The sequence below is a fragment of the Centroberyx gerrardi genome, chromosome 19, assembly GCF_048128805.1.
Source record: "Centroberyx gerrardi isolate f3 chromosome 19, fCenGer3.hap1.cur.20231027, whole genome shotgun sequence".
Taxonomy (NCBI): Eukaryota; Metazoa; Chordata; class Actinopteri; order Beryciformes; family Berycidae; genus Centroberyx; species Centroberyx gerrardi.
The window spans coordinates 15,122,678-15,139,456 of record NC_136015.1 but is presented as its reverse complement, the minus strand read 5'-3'; the positions used below and the strand labels follow the sequence as shown (position 1 = coordinate 15,139,456).

Below are 16,779 nucleotides of genomic sequence, written 5' to 3'. Positions count from 1 at the left end.
CTCTCTCTCATTCTCTCTCATCCTTTCTCTCCAGCTGTCCAGTGTGGTAACCCTGGCACTCCCAGTAATGGCAGAGTATTTCGTTTGGATGGAACGACATTTTCTCACTCTGTCATCTACTCCTGTATGGAGGGCTACCTGCTCACCGGTGCCACCACCAGGCTGTGCCAGGCCAATGGAACCTGGTCAGGAGCACAGCCCAACTGTACCAGTAAGAAACCTTTTATATATAGAGGGATGATGGATGGATGGATGGATGGATGGATTGATGGATGGATGGATGGATGGATGGATGGATGGATGGATGGATAGATAGATAGATAGATAGATAGATAGATAGATAGATAGATAGATAGATAACCAGTCAAGTCTGGACTCACATTTTTCTTTATTTTTATTATTTTCCACATTTTAGAATAATAGTAAAGACATCAAAACTATGAAATAACACAAATGGAATTATGCAGTGACCAAAAAAGTGTTAAACAAATCAAAACTACCTTATATTTTAGATTATTTAAAGTAGCCACCCTTTGCCTTGATAGAAAGGCAAAAGGTATCAACTTCATGCATTTAAGCATAAGCCTTTAGATCAAAATGGCTGTAAGATAATGAAAAACAGACGATAGATAGATAGATAGATAGATAGATAGATAGATAGATAGATAGATAGATAGATAGATGTAAACAGCACATTTTTGCCTTATATCCTTATTACTTTGGATGTGAAATCATACAGTGACTATGAGGCTAAAGTGCAGACTGTCAGCTTTAATGTATTATTTATTACGAGGGTATTAAATTCTTACTGTGCAATGACCTCAAGTCCGCAATCCATAAACATCACCAAACTCCTGATGTGTGATTATTAGGTTTCCTTTCCGGCCTTTTTGCACCTCTATTTTATGCTTGGTTTTAAATTACTCCGAGTCAGTATGGGGTCTGAGTAATGAAATCAGCCTCAAATCATCATGCCCCTGCTACAGACTTTACAGAGTGGCATGGATAAGCTTGATGGTTGTTTACTTTAGCTAATTTTCTTTTTGAACTCTGTGGGGAAATTCATGAGGGAAACAACCATAAAATATGGCATTTTCTGTTCCTATATAAATGCAGCCAGAGCCGTAGTTGAACAAGTGTTAATCAACACTGTATGTTTACCATGGACTCCACAATCTGTTTCCTAATGTGTATAAATAGTCTTGGCATGTAAAGATATATAAAATTGTCAGCAAAGGGTGGCTTATGCTTACTAACAAAATGCCTTGTTGAACACACTAATGTCTTGTGTCCCAAGGTGAAAAACTAAATTCACCCAGCTTGGGTTCCCACATGACAAGAGTGCTGGTAATGTTTTATTTTCCAATTTTCCGTGACAGCTCTGACTTTTATGCACTATACATAGAAATAAGCTTTGAGAATAGCCAGACAAAGAGATGGAAAGGGCGAGAAACCAAATTTTATAAATATGGGTCCTGGAATGAAAAAGTTTTTTAAGAACCCCTGACTTAAAGGAAATGGCTTTTACAGTAGATTACACCATAGCCATTAACAGGCATTGCAGTATCTGGGGTGGCTTTAAAAGCATTTAAACTGCCTATTAGACTATGAAGGACAGTGCTGTCTAAGTACAGTCTAGGGAATCCTAAAGCTCCTTAAAAGAGCCCCAGGGCATCCTCAGCCAATTTTTTATTTTTTTTCCCACTGTTGTTTCATTCACGAGAAGTGACCACAGTGAAAGACTGTAGAAATCATACAATCAGATAGGTTAATCATAGGTTTCACTCTCAACTGTTGCCTCCCCAACTTCAGTATAGACAAATATGCAGTTCTATTTTAGTAATATCTAACGACAAAATCTTCTAGATAGTTATGAGGAGACACAATCCTGAAACCTTCCTATGCATAAAAGGTTTAAGAACCAGTCATAAATAGTTTGAGAATCAGAAAATAAAAATAAAAAAACTATTTCTCCCTTTCCTCATTTGTTCCCTCCATCCCTACCAATCATCCTTCACTACCTCCTCCCTCTGCGTCCATCTCTTTGCTTCTCTCACCTTCTTTCTCCCTCTGTCTTTCTCTCACCCTGCCTCTTTATCTCTCTTGAACTATATAAAAGAGACTATGTATGCAGGAGGGACAAGCAAAAAGACAAATTCCAATTATCTCGTGTCACAGCATGACCTGTAAAGTAACCTTAATCTTCATCTCCTCTCCCCACTCCACCCACTCCCACCCCCTTCTCCACAGTGATAAACTGTGGGGATCCAGGTGTCCCGGCGAATGGCCTTCGCTACGGAGAAGACTTTGTGATTGGTCAGAATGTGTCCTTCCAGTGCCAGCCAGGATACAGTATGGAGGAGGACGGATCACCTGTGAGATCATGCACCCAGAATGGGACGTGGAATGGGAATATGCCTATATGTACAGGTAAATAAACTATGAAACCACCCAGCTCTGCTATAGCCCAGGATATCACTTATGACGTAGTCCTGACCTTAACATATACTCACAATGAGGATCTGGAATAGACCTGGTAGATATGATAATATAGCATAACTTTGTATTGTTATGTTGCCTTTCCCTCTGAGACACATATACAGTACATTTCATTTCACCAGAGGGGTCAGAGCAAAGGGGCAGGCAGGTGTGGCACCCCTCACACAGGCAGGGAGTGGGAATATGCATATATATACGGGTAAATAATAAGCTATACTGTATAGGTAAAAATCAGCAGTGTGGTAAAAATGCTGTTAAACTACCCAAACACTAATTTGTAAACATAACTTTTGTCCCAGTCCTGAGTGTCTTTACTCAGAACGGGAACTGGAGTGGAAATATATCCTCATAGATAAATATTTAATTATAATGGAAAATATACTGCACCACTACTAGTACCACAGTACCCTGTCTAACCCTAACTTGTACACAGGATGGTACCTGGAGTAAAAATCTGCCCATGTGTACAGATAATAGTACTGTGCAACTGCTGTGTTCAGCAGTAATCTCTCAAATAAAAGTTAAACCCTTTCCAAGAGCCGCTTTATAACCCTAGCTATATAAAGACAGACAGATGCAGCAGACAGACTCTCGCTCACCATGCAGCCAGTGCCTTTGTAAGCAAAATCAAGAAATAAAAAACATTTCAGATACTAGTCACATCTGACAACGTTGCACCATGGCAGCTGCTGCTTGCAACTGCGGTAATGTATAAATTTAAACTTATCTATTATTGCATTTAATTGTAACTCTTTCTGGATAAGAGTGTCTCTCAGTTGCCTAAAATGTTCAATTTACATGTCAACATTAAGAATAAATATTCAAATCAGTTCTTCAAATCAATCAATCAATCAATCAATCAATCAATCAATCAATCAATCAATCAATCAATCAGTCAATCAGTTTCCCTCTCTTTCAAGCCATCAGTAACAAGCTATTACAGGACAGAGATTTTGAGTGAGACAGCAGCATCACCTGCAGCTGCTCAAAAATCATCTCTCTCTTTCTTTCTCTCTCTCTCTCTCTCTCTCTCCCCCCCCCCACCCCTCTCTCCTAGCGGTGACCTGCACGGCGCCCCCTGCAATCAGTAATGGGGTACTGCAGGGCAGCGACTTTGAATGGGGCAGCAGTGTGAGCTACAGTTGCTCACCTGGATATGAGCTCTCATTCCCTGCCGTCCTGACCTGTGTGGCCAATGGCACCTGGAACGGCATGCTACCACAGTGCTTACGTAAGCACACACACACACACACACACACACACACACACACATATGTACATACACACAATCCAGGGTAAATACATTTGTACACATGCATGCAAACAGGCACAAGCACATGGCCTGTCATTTTTCTTTAACACTTAGGAAGCAAGTTTCCACATTTGTCCTAAACTAAAAGCATGAATAGCATTACACATTGAACCCAGAAAGTGCCATTAGTTGTAAGCTAACATGATGGATTTGTGTGTGTGTGTGTGTATGTGTGTGGGTGTGTGTGTGTGCAGCCAAGTTTTGCGGTGACCCAGGCACTCCAGTTGGTGGGTTCAGAGAGGGACGAAGTTTCATCTACCAATCGGAAGTGTCCTTCACTTGTGCTCCGCCTCTCATCCTGGTCGGCACAGCAACCAGACTTTGTGAGAGTGACGGCACTTGGAGTGGAACGCAGCCGCGCTGTATTGGTAAAAAATAAAAAACATATTTTAATGATTTTGATGATGTTCATGTGAGTAAACAGGGAGAGCACAATACAAATGCGATCCAAACATTTCGTGAGAACTGCCTTTGACACTGTTGGTCATACAGTTTGCATCAATTGGCTGGAAAGTCAGTCTTGAATTTTTGAACCGGCACAAAATGATTCACGTCTTGTACAGTTAGAAAGCTTGGCACTGTGTTTTTAAATAAATTTTTAAACACAAGTGAAGGAGTTTGTCCGGTCCTGCGCTCTTCATCCAAGTTTCCAACTTGTTCAAAGTACAGTACCAAGGCTTTTTAACCTCCACCAAAAATTGATTTCCAGATTTTACTGATTACTTTTTAATAGCTCCTGACTACATCATCAATCATTTACCCCCATATGAGCCACAGAACAGCCCAAGATCCTCATGCAAGGGTGTTTTACCCACTTCAAAGTCTGGGTTAAAATTAAAAGGCGGTGCTGGTTGTGCTGCTAGAGCCCCTAGACCTTTGAATGAGGTTTCCCAAGAGATCTTTTTCGTAAAATGATTATCTTCTTTTAAATCACTTATTAAAGCATAGTTTTACAGACTTGGTATCATGTAACTTTCCAACTTTTGTTTGTGTTTTAATGTATTTACTTTCCTGACTGTGAAGCAGTTCAGAACATCTCAGTTTACTCATGGGTTTGCTGAGTAGTACAACTACTCTTCTGTCCAAGTTAAAGTTGGATAGACCTAATGGAACAATAGTGAATAGTGATTGGAGTCTCATCAGTGACAAGCTTGTCAATGAAAAGGGAGTCTTAGGAGGACAAGCCTTCAATGTCCATCCCTGCATGACTGTATAGCGGTTAGAAAGTTAGTTGAACCACACAGTAAACCCATGAGTAATCCTGATGTGATTATCAATTTCTTGTTTAACTTAAGGCCAGGCTGTACAGTTGAATAATCATTGGAACAGGGTTGCCACAAAAGTTTGGAAAGTACGCAAAAGTATAGACAATTATTTTGATGATTTCCGGTAAAAGTACAGAACAAACAATCATGAAAAAGTCTGGAAATTGACCGCTACACTGATTTCTTGCCCCTGAGAAAGAGACTGTATTCACCCATATCAGTAGCCAGTGATCAGTGATCCTTTTAGCCTACAGTCTAAATTGTAAAACAGTGAGCAATAGATGAATGAAGTCTATAAAAGTAGGGATTTTATATGGGAAAATGTGTAGGAACCCTATTAGGAATTAAATCGATAGCGCTGAATGCTATTAAGCCAGAAACCGCAAGAACACACTGGAACATACTTAGTAAAGGCTTCTGGAAAAGGGCATTCACATCCAACTTCAAAAAAGCTACTGCTGTCTCGGGATTAAGACCGAAATGAGAAGGGAGAGTCAGCACACTTTACAAATGGTCCCATTGGGTCAATTCACCACCATATGTGACGTGCAGAGCACCACTTCACATGTCTGATTCAGAGCAGGTGCTTAAACATCAAGGATGGTGATGAATTGTAATAAATGGGAGCTTTTATAACGCGAACAGACTCTTGACTTTTTATTTCTTGATAGCACTAGATAAGAGATGCCTACTTCTACAGCCCCAATAAAGTGGTGTGTGCCTTCTGAAATAGATGTTCCAAAAATAGATGATTCCCTGGGAGTTATCACTTCAATGATGGAAAGTTTATCTACGACTACTGAAATGGTCAAACTCTTAAAAGTATGCTGTTTATGAGGTGAATTCTTTCTTTGTTTTGTAACATTATTGGTTCAGGATGGAGACTGTGATACTTGGATGGCTTCGACACAAACACACACACAAACACAAATTGACTTTCAGTGTTGCTTTGTTTTGTTTTTTTCTATGATGGAGTCTAACTGAAAATGTTATGTTTCTGATGAGAGAGGTGCTGGGGTTTGTGTGTGTGTGTGTGTGTGTGTGTGTGATGTATTAGTATGTGATTGCGGCTGTGTGTATCTGTGTTGGTGTGTGATGTGTATTACTATGTGACTGAAGCAGAATGAGTTTTGAGCTGAAGCAGCCTGCTCTTTAAATAAGACAGACAGGGATGGTGGGAGAGAGAGAGATACAGTGATAGAAAGAGAGAACGGGAGCGGGGAGAGAAAGAGGGAGAGAAAGAGGGAGAAGAGAGAGGGAGGGAGCGACAGTTAGAGAAAGAGAAAGAGGGTGAGAGAGAGGTGGAGAGAGAGGTGGAGAGTGAGTCTGTCATTTCGGAAGCTGTATTGAATCGAGCTCTGCGTCAGGATGTGCTCTACATGCTGATGACCCTGCCACACACACACAAACACACACACACACAAACACACACACACAAACACGCAAACACACAGAGCTGGGCCTCTCTTCGTTTTCTGATAAAGCGCTACTGCCCCCTGCTGCCCTGCTGGGGTACATAACCCTCTGTTACCATGACAACAGAGAGAGAGAGAGGGAGAGAGAGATGAGGACATATTATACTGCTAATTTTCACTTTCTTTTAGATTTTCTGTGCAGTTACCAATACTCTTGTGGTTGTCCCGTTCAGAACCGACCAGGACCAGCTGTGAGAACCCAGGGACGCCGCGCTATGGCTCTTTAAACAGGACCTATGGATTCAAGGTAAAATATCTATACTAAACTAACTACCTAATTACTTACCTAAACAAACTAATAAATAATCCAGGAGCCCCTGTTATAGCCAACAGTTACCTGTGATACTATAAAATTACTACCGCCCATGCCCAGCCTTTGCACAGGTACCTAATATTTTCAGTAAACTAAAATAGTTTCAACTAATACTGCTAGAGAGCAAATACTTTCATATATGTGGTATCAGCACAGCGCAGAGTATGTCATCTGTTACAATGATCTTCCCTTGCAATGAACTGCATTAAATAAATTAACCAGATATCTACTATAGCATTCCACTACTAACAAGGTCTTCTGATTCAGGGCTCTTTCTTCCTATGCTAAATAAGCTTGAACCCTAACTAATGACTCTCTCTCTCTCTCTCTCTCTCCCTCTCTCTCTCTGTCTGTCTGTGTGTATAGGTGGGGAGCGTGGTGTCATTTCAGTGCCAGCCGGGTCATTTAATACAAGGCTCTTCCTCTAGAACTTGTCAGCCTGACCTGACATGGAGTGGAATGCAACCCGAGTGCATACGTAAGAAATACACATCTGATGAACTATTGATCTGTTCACCCATCTGTCCGTCAGACTGACTTAGGTGTACAAATTCCCTCTCCCCACCCTGCAGCCCATGCCTGCAAGCAGCCAGAGAGTCCGCTCCATGTGGACGTGGTGGGGATGGACCTGCCTGGTTTTGGCTACACCCTGGTGTACAGCTGCCAGCCTGGCTACTTCCTGGCCGGGGGTTCTGAACACAGAGTCTGTAAGAGCGACGGCACGTGGACTGGAAAGATGCCTATATGTAGAGGTAAAATGCTTGCCTTTCTTTGTATCTATCTGCATTTTACTTTTCCGTCTATATTCTGTGCGTTTAGTTGAGGTTCCTCTCCAGAGCAACTCACCATGAGTGAGCAGGTAGGAGGGTGCAGCGTCTTGCTCAAGGAGACTTTGACTGGACGTCCCGCTGGTAATGGATACATTGGTTGTTGCAGAGATTGTAGCTGTGACCTATTGGGTCATCCTCCCCAACTTCACCATGTAACTACTACCATAGAACACTCATTAGGATGTACTTAAACTGACTATGTAAATACTATGTTAATACTATTGCAAAACACTGAGGTCTAGATTCACCAGGACTGCGTTGCGAGGGCAATTTGTGCATTTTTTTGCATCTTAGTTGCTTGAGTTAAGAGTGCAGATTTTTCATCTTATTCACCAAGTCATTTATGCAAATTAAGTTGTGATACAAACAAGCCCTCAAAAACAGCACCGCGCAAGCAAATAGCCCCCTTCATCACCAATTGCAAGGGAAAAGTTTGTGCTTCAGCTTTAAAACTAATTCACCAAGGCTGGCGCCCTAAAGTGCCCTTTAAAATGGTGCTGTTCTCTGATCCAATTTGAGATTCTAGGACGAATACCCTGTCCCTTGCTTGCCTGACTTGATGGCAACGGTGCCCACACCGATAGAAGCTGTTGTGAATGGCCAAACTCTGTCTTTACCTTTCAAAGGATCTAACATGCGATACAATAATTTGGGGGAGTTGGTGTTGCAAAGTGTTGGTGGATTGAGCGCAATCTCAATCTCTGTTTGCATGGCCTTGCCTACAAATAGCTAATATGTGGGCAAAATAATGAGAAGAACATATAATTTACATATGCATGACCATAATAGGTTTAAAGAAGCTTTATTTTTTGACCAGTGCCACGTATTAGACACACTTTCCACTCATTGGGTGTGAATGCGAGTAGCTACTAGTGAATAGCACGGCATTCTGATTTGGTGTTTTGGTGATATAGAGTGCATTCCTCCCTCTGCAAACCTTTAGTGAATCAAGGCCTGAGTTTCCTAGGAAATCAGCAGATCATTCCTTTTAATTAAATCATGGTTAAGATGTTAGCTATGTATATGTATATAGATGTATAAAACATTCCAATTCCTTTCCTTACTGTCTCCCAACATCTCCATCTGTGTGTTTTAATGAGACATCTCTCTCTCTCTCACACACTCTCTCTCTCTCGTGTGTGTGTATCTAGCTGGAGAGAAGAAGAAACCTGTGAAACCAGCAACAGGAACTCCCAGTCCGAAACTGAACGGTGAGTTCTAGTCTAGTCTATTCTTGTCTAGTCTTGTCTTGTCAGTTCTCTTCTATTCCTGACTATTCTATTTTGGTCTGTTTTAGTCTGTTCTTGTCTAGTCTAATCAACTCCAGTCCACTCTCCAGTCCACTCTGGTCTGTTCTATTCTATTCAGTTCTAGTTTGTTCCCATCCTGGTCCTAAATGATGTCCTCTTCTATATTACATATAGAAAGGAACATTATAACTGATATAATATTATAAATTCTCTCTTCTCTGTTCTGTTCAATTCTGTTGTTTTGTTCAGCTCTGCATTGTTCAGTTGTAGTTCAAGAAGTCTTTGCTTCTGATTGCACAAGAAAGGGTTCCTGTAACTATGCACAGGTTCCAAGGCAGGCAGCAGCCCTTAACTCTACCTATTCTGCCCATAGTCCCACATGACATCTTTGTTCCTAACTTCATATGGAGAGGAAGTTAAAACTGTCATCAGAAAATGTATGGGCAAAGCAAGAGGTTTCCCTTCCACCTATTTCCATATTTGCTTAAATCCCGTTACGCAGACTAGACTAACTTCTTTTTGGGCTGGGAGTCAATGAGAATGTCTTGTATTAGATCCAATATATATATATTTTTTTTTTTTTTCTGTAAGACACTTATTTGATTTAGCCAAGCTGCGTAAAGTTTAAGATCTTAGTGATAGCGTTGTGAGACCAAGAGACGTCTTAAAATTGCTTCGTAGTTGCATATTATGGTAGTGTCGGATGTGAGGAATGAATATTCATGCATATTGACCATTCATTAATATTAAAAAATTAGACACAAGATGATTCCCTGCCCCTACGGTGTTCTCATCTAATAGACAAGGGTTTTCATAGGCTGGAAAACGATGTGGCCTATATCTTGATATTTTAGCCCAGGATCTTTGTTGTCGATGGAGACAGCCTGCGAAACTACCTAATTGCTTTATTTTATTCTATTTTTATTCTATTCTAATCTATAGTCCCAGATGATGTCTTTGCTCCTAACTACATATGGAAGGGTTCTTACAATTACCGTGGGAGGAAGCAGCCTATGACACTGAGCATCACCAGCTTCAACTCCACAACAGGAAGAGTCAACGTTACCCTTAGCAACAGCAACATGGAGCTACTCCTATCAGGTGTGATACAATACAATATGATTACAATACGATTATGATGCAATGTGATGTGGTATGATACGATGTGATATGATACAATATGATATGGTATGATTATGGTACAGTACCATTTGATGCTTTATTGGTCCATTGGTCCAGACACAGAAAATCTCTCTGTGAGTGTGAGGACAGCACAGTAAGGAAGTATTTAGCCCTTATCAGCAACTTGGAGCTCCTGCTCTCAGGTAAACACATTTACTGGGAACAGTTTGAATTGTTTGCACTGCTCTCTAATAGTGGATTATTGGTGTCTGACTTTCCCTACTTTCCCAGGGCTGTCAGCTGTTCTTTACTGTTGTTACTGTAACCCCAACACACACACACACACACACACAAGCACACAGACCTCCCAGGGTCCTACAACAGTATCAGCAGGGGGTTAAGACCCTATTAAAACACAAATCCTGTTGAGGCTAGAATTGGTTCCTGGGGTAGCAGAGAGCACAACCACCATATCACAAAACCATGCAGTTATCCCACTTTTAACATCCGTCTCCTGGCTTAAAGGAGCGGCTTTAGATCGATAACAGCTAAAGCTGCGCTCACGCAGGCACCAAAAAGCCTGATCTTCAACTCTTTCAAATTTCATCTAGTGTCGACTCAAGCAAAGGAAAACTAGCTTAAACAAGTGGAAACTAGCTTAGTGCCACTTTCAGGCTCGTCACCTGTTTTGTCTGTGAACAATATAACAGCTTAAACTATCAAACCCAGGTATATCAGTTGCACATTCACCACCAATAATTTCCAACATCTAGGCTAAGCTGATGACATCAAACAACAAAAGACCCAAGGCAACCTGCTTAGGCCTATAAGTGATTTTAGTCTGAGAGGGGGTGAAGTGCATGGTATCCACACTACACCCCCCCACTCCAAAAAAAATAAAGCATTAAATCTCTCTCTCACTCTCTCTCTCTCTCTCTCTCTCTCTCTCTCTCTCTCTCTCTCGCTCTCTCTCTCTCTCAATTCAATTCAATTCAAGGTGCTTTATTGGCATGACAGTTCACAACAATTGCCAATATTGCTCTCTCTCTCTCTCTCTCTCTCTCTCTCTCTCTCTCTCTCTCTCTCTCTCTCTCTCTCTCTCTCTCTCTCACACACACACACACACACACACACACACAGAGGACATACTTGTCAAGCCTGACAGATGGCGCCAAAATGCCAAAAGACTAATTCCCTTTAGAAAGAAGAAAAGAAAGAAAGTGAGAGAGAGAGAGACATGGGGTATTATCTTCTTTCATTCAGACCTATTTTCACATTGAACTTACATTACGCAACTTACAACTTACTCTTAGGGATCTTTTCTATTCCATTTTCTATCTCCACTTTTCAATATTTGAAAAGCAAGTGTTCAAGTAATAATAGTAAAAAAGAAAGTGACACAACCAAGATGTATCTTATTTGTGCACAATGTAGCCTACTATAAAGAGTTTTTAGAGCATCCAAGTTGATTTGTGCATCGCTTACATACAACCACATTGCATCAACGCCTTTACCTTGAGTGGGGATCAAACTGTAAATTCCCAACTCAGCAAAATATTTTTCATTGCCTCCACTCAGCCAACAAGACCGATATGTTAATCAGAATACTATTTATAGTTGACTGAGGAAATCATCCATTAATGCATCATGTAGCATGTCGTGCAAAATGTATAATTTGCTTTGCTGCAAAGGCACGAGGTTTTACTGTATAGCCTCTCATCTCTCATGACTAGGGCTGGGTATCGGTACTCGATACCTTTAAGGTATCGACTGAAATAACCCAGTACCAAGTAGTATCAAAACTTCTCCAGTCAAACGACACCTGCATTCGATACTTTTTGTACACAGATCTAGAAAAAAATGACTATTTGTATGGTTTTGCTCGCAGCCAATCACCGCAATCGATTTAATGCGACGTGTGATTGGTCCACTACCACAGCAGCTACAACCCATACAGTCTGTGGTGGTGAAGTCGAGCGCGGTGTATGTGACGGAGTTGGCAGTTCAGCGTGCCGAGATGCCACCAAAACGTAAAAAAAAAGGTATCGAATGAAGTACTCTATTGGTGTCAGTATCACTTTAAGGGTACTGGTATTGGTACCGGTATCGTAATTTTTTAAACGATACCCAGCCCTACTCATGACTGTCTCTAGTCAACGGTCTTGTCTCTCTTTATAAGTGGGGAAATTATGAAATTTCTCCTCCTCCATTCCGGCAGTTATTGCAACTGACAGCACAACATATGACAGGCATGATAGCCAAGTGACCAACTACACTGGCAAGCACTCAACACACAACAGTCGGTCCATTTTGAAGATTCAGAAAGCAGCTTGAAATATGCTAAATGCTATGGAGATAGCACATAATGTAGCCTACTATAATGTAGCCTACTATAGTCTACTGACCAGTAGAAGTAACTGCAAACAGATATAAGTGAACGAAACTGAATGGAAGTCTATGAACATTGTCCCCCAAAAACATCCTCCTTACAGACAAACCAACAACAAGAAACTGTCCATGTAGTGGCAAGTTTAAAAATATCAGGCCTACCTCTGGTTAGAGAACAATATGACCAGGCTTACAAAGAGGGAGACAAAGAGGAATTGAAGATGAAAATCAACAAAAGTACAATAGAGGATGTTAATAAGTGAAGTCAGTGGTGTAAGTGAGTGGGTGTGTGAGCATCGTGGTGTGAGGATGTTTTATAGTGTAAACTCAGAGAAACAAGACAGGGTGCGTGAGGCTTATCTGGGTTGTGGCAGGTGTTCAAGCCCCGGGAACACCAGACCCTGATGAACCCTCCAGCTCCGCCTACCAGGAACCTGCAAGACAGAAACACACACACACACACACACACACACACACACAAAAGCAAAGCCCTGGCAGCCATAGCCGGAGAGTCGTCACAACAGTAACTAAATTGACAGATTCAGGCTTGGATAGAATGCCCTTTCCACCCAGAGCATCTGCAGCCGGTGTGGGACTTGGTGAAGTCTTCTATTAAATCTCACAGCACCCACTTTACAGTTTGGGCAACCCATCCTGATCTGAAGATGAGGCCCTTCTCTGCTCAGTTCACAAACGACTGAATGTCCAACGGATTTCGGCTGTTTCAGCAAGTGATGCACACAGACTTGCTTACTTCACTATCGCACTCATGTCTAATTTCAAACCACTCTGCCTTTTTAAATAAGTTTTGATTAAGTTGATTTAAACAAAATCAAGTTTGTTTGTATCGTTGCTTTTTTCCTCTATTCTTTTCTATATTAGGAGGGGAATCTGAAGTGAACCATTTAAACTAGAAGAACCAGATGAAAGAGGTCTATAAGCTCTACTGAACCAGATTTTTTATTTTTTTTTCAACCAGTTTACTTCATGTTAAAGACGGGATATCCCAAAATATTCTTCAGCTTAACACAGACATACCCGCAGTCCCTGTTATTGGACTTGAACCCATTTCCAGACAAATTTAGCAGTCAAATTTAGCTGACCCTTTAAACTTTGAACATCAAGCTCCCATCTGAGAATTTAGAACTTGTCTTTGATCCAACTCTAAACCTCGAGCACCGCACTAAAACGTTTTTTACCAACATTGCAGAAAATAGATTGGTCCTGTCTTTTACCAGCGCTGAGAATTATACATGCATTAATATAAAATCACTTTGATTATTGTAAAAGCTCACATAGACACACACGCACGCACATGCACACACACACACACACACACAGATGCACGCGCACACACACACAGTTGTATTAACAGACAAAACATAGCAAGGCTTCAGATTGTGCAGTATTCTGCAACCAGCCTACTAAGTATAAGCCTGTATCACATACCACATTTTTAAAGTCATATACAAGACTTTTACATGATTATATTACAGATTCCAGGTAAATATCTGAACCAGGGAAACTGATTATGTACCTATCTAACTACTCTATTGTGTTTTATTGTGTAAGTTACTGTTGTTGACACACCAGGAGAACAAGGGAAACCTGCTGAGGGCACCAGTCGTCTATTCTATTGTATTCCACTGTGTTCTATTGTAAACCAGGTGTTTATTCTACCCTCTCTAGGTGTGTATAAGGCTTCTGAGGCCAGGCTGTTACTGCTGATGTACCAGGTGAACCATCTGAACCAGGGAAACCAGTTGAAGGATTCAGTCGTCTCTCCAGCCAAAATCACAGATGACTCCTGGACCATGGATGGATTCGTAAGTCTCAATGGATCATGAATGAATCAATTTAATTAACTTCAGTTGAGTTCAATTCATTCAAGATAATAACAGGTTTAGCTTAACATCTACATAGTATAAAACAATACATTAAATAGGTTTTTATTAATAGAAAATGTGTAAGGGTATTTTGGTAATGCTTGTCAGGATGTTGTTGGATAAGCCAAAACTTAACTGCTGTACAAATCACTATTTCTCATTATTTGATGTAAGTATTAATATGTTATGCCTGAATTAACTAAATCTTCATCATGGACTAGCTGCAACTGTGTAGCACCAACTAGTTTCTGCAATTCTAAATGTCTGGCTTCCATACAACTACACTGATCAGGTCTGGAAAAACCTTGCAAAACATGGGAGGCCTTTTTCTCAGTACTTTGGTTCACAGCATAACAACATTCAAAAGGCCATATTTCACTTGTTTTTTTCTGCACCTCAAATGCAAGCTACATTTTGTAAATCTAATCTTGTCTGTTTTTAAAATGTAAAAATTTATAACGCTGTCTTGAATCTGTAAGTGTTGTTTTGCTGTGTTGACACAACAGGTAACACAAACGGTATCTACCTTCCTCCCTCTCTTTATCCCTCTCTCTGTTCTCTCTCTTTCTCCCTCCCTCCCACCTTCTCTCTCCCTCCCTCTACCAATCCCTCTCTCCCTATTTCTTCATCCGCTCCGTTCCTCTCCAGGTATCAGCAGAGCCTGATGGCTCTAGTTATGTATTCCAGGGTTTCATCCAGGGGAAAGACTATGGACAGTTTGGACTGCAAAGACTGGGTAATTCTGTTTTATAATGGCACTCTATGCTCTATTATGCTGTGCCACAGTATGTGTCACATTAGGGTATGCTGTGCTACGGTATGGTAACAGCAGCAAATAACTTCAATATCTTTGTAGTAAGCCAGTTTGGATTGTAAGTGATAGATACAAAAAATTCTGCTACACTATGCTTTATGTATATATTAAACATTGGTTTTCTATTGTTATGGTAACAAAACCACACACTGCATTCGTAATGACCTACACACTTACAGTTATAATACCATTACAACTACTGCTAATATTACTACAGCTATTACATATAGGGCTACTATTAACCATACCACATCACTGAAAAATAACAACATTAATAGTAACATTAATAACATTGCAGCCAGTTTGTAAGGATAGAGCATTCATTATTTTATTATATCATCCGTACCATTTGTCTGGATATGACAATGTTTCTCCTGTGTTTGTTTCTGGTGTGTGTATGTGTGTGTGTTTCCTTGCGTGAGCCAGGTCTGAACATGTCAGAAAGTCAGAACTCGTCTCCCCCTCAGCTTGGTACCAACAGCAGTTCTGTGGCTATCGCCATTCTGGTGCCTTTCTTTGCTCTCATCTTCACTGGCTTTGGCTTCTATCTCTACAAACAAAGGTATGTGTTACATTAACTTGCATGCATTGCATCAAAGTGCATTTCTATTGAATTTCAGCTGCAGAATTTCAGATTCTGTTGCTCAATACTTTGGTACAGAACAGAATATGTTACAGCCGTTAAATTGGCAGTTCACTTGTGCCGGTTCTTCTGTGTTGTCATACAAAATATTAAAGGGATTGTTCAAGTTTTTAAGAAGCAGTCTGATTTATCAAAATAGTACTTGCCTTTGTGTTTTGGTTGTTGAGAGGCAGGTAAGTCATTGTCTATAGCAAATTGTTTTGGAAAACAGAAAACTGAAGGTCGTAAGTTGGATTTTTCAGGGATATGGTTTAAGCCCAATTGACTGGCACTAGCATTGTTAATAGATGAAAATAACTTTTGCTGTTAATATCTCAAAAAAGCTAACTGAAGGAATTACTTGGGATGGACTGAACAGAATCCCATTTCGGATAGGCTTCTTAAAAACTATAACTATTCCTCTAATCTTTGATCTTTGTTTACAATAGATCTACTCCTATGACTCCATTCGGTGTAGTCCACTGCACTATGCAGTGATATTAATATTAATAGACTATCAGACTATTTTATCACTATAACACTATACTGATATTGGCTTTACTGTTTGTTTCCATAGAACCACACCTAAGACACAGTACACAGGCTGTTCAGTCCATGAAAACAACAACGGCCAGGCGGCCTTTGAGAACCCCATGTACAACACCAATGCCAAGGCGGTGGAGGGGAAGGCTGTTAGATTCGACCCAAATCTCAACACTGTCTGCACCATGGTCTAAGGATGGATTATATATGACCCTCACCCCGACCTAAAGACTCAAATCTCTAACCTAACGGGACCACAACTGGTACAAGGCTGTGGAAGGGAAAGCAGTACGCTTCAACCTAAACCTCAACATTGTCAGCAACATGGTCTAAGGATGGGTTTATACAAGACCCTTAATCCAACCCTAAATACTCAGTACCATGGTCTCAACGCAAGGGCCATATGTTACCCTAAATCCAACTCGAGGGGAAAGCTGTCCACTTCAAACCAAAACTCAAC

The 16,779-nt window shown here is 40.7% G+C and overlaps 1 protein-coding gene across 1 annotated transcript in view; it reads left to right on the top strand.

Annotated features, from left to right (window-relative positions):
- The window catches only part of LOC139920124 (CUB and sushi domain-containing protein 3-like), a 371,750-nt gene extending 355,237 nt beyond the window's left edge, over window positions 1-16,513 (top strand). The window contains exons 60-72 of the mRNA XM_071910054.2: window positions 35-211; window positions 2,251-2,430; window positions 3,557-3,730; window positions 4,006-4,179; window positions 6,725-6,798; window positions 7,231-7,342; window positions 7,437-7,616; window positions 8,846-8,905; window positions 9,887-10,045; window positions 14,144-14,280; window positions 14,989-15,076; window positions 15,581-15,716; window positions 16,354-16,513. Coding sequence (XP_071766155.2) covers window positions 35-211; window positions 2,251-2,430; window positions 3,557-3,730; window positions 4,006-4,179; window positions 6,725-6,798; window positions 7,231-7,342; window positions 7,437-7,616; window positions 8,846-8,905; window positions 9,887-10,045; window positions 14,144-14,280; window positions 14,989-15,076; window positions 15,581-15,716; window positions 16,354-16,513 — 1,811 coding nt within the window. The remainder of the gene's footprint in view (window positions 1-34; window positions 212-2,250; window positions 2,431-3,556; window positions 3,731-4,005; window positions 4,180-6,724; window positions 6,799-7,230; window positions 7,343-7,436; window positions 7,617-8,845; window positions 8,906-9,886; window positions 10,046-14,143; window positions 14,281-14,988; window positions 15,077-15,580; window positions 15,717-16,353) is intronic.
- The last annotated feature ends 266 nt before the right edge of the window (window positions 16,514-16,779 follow it).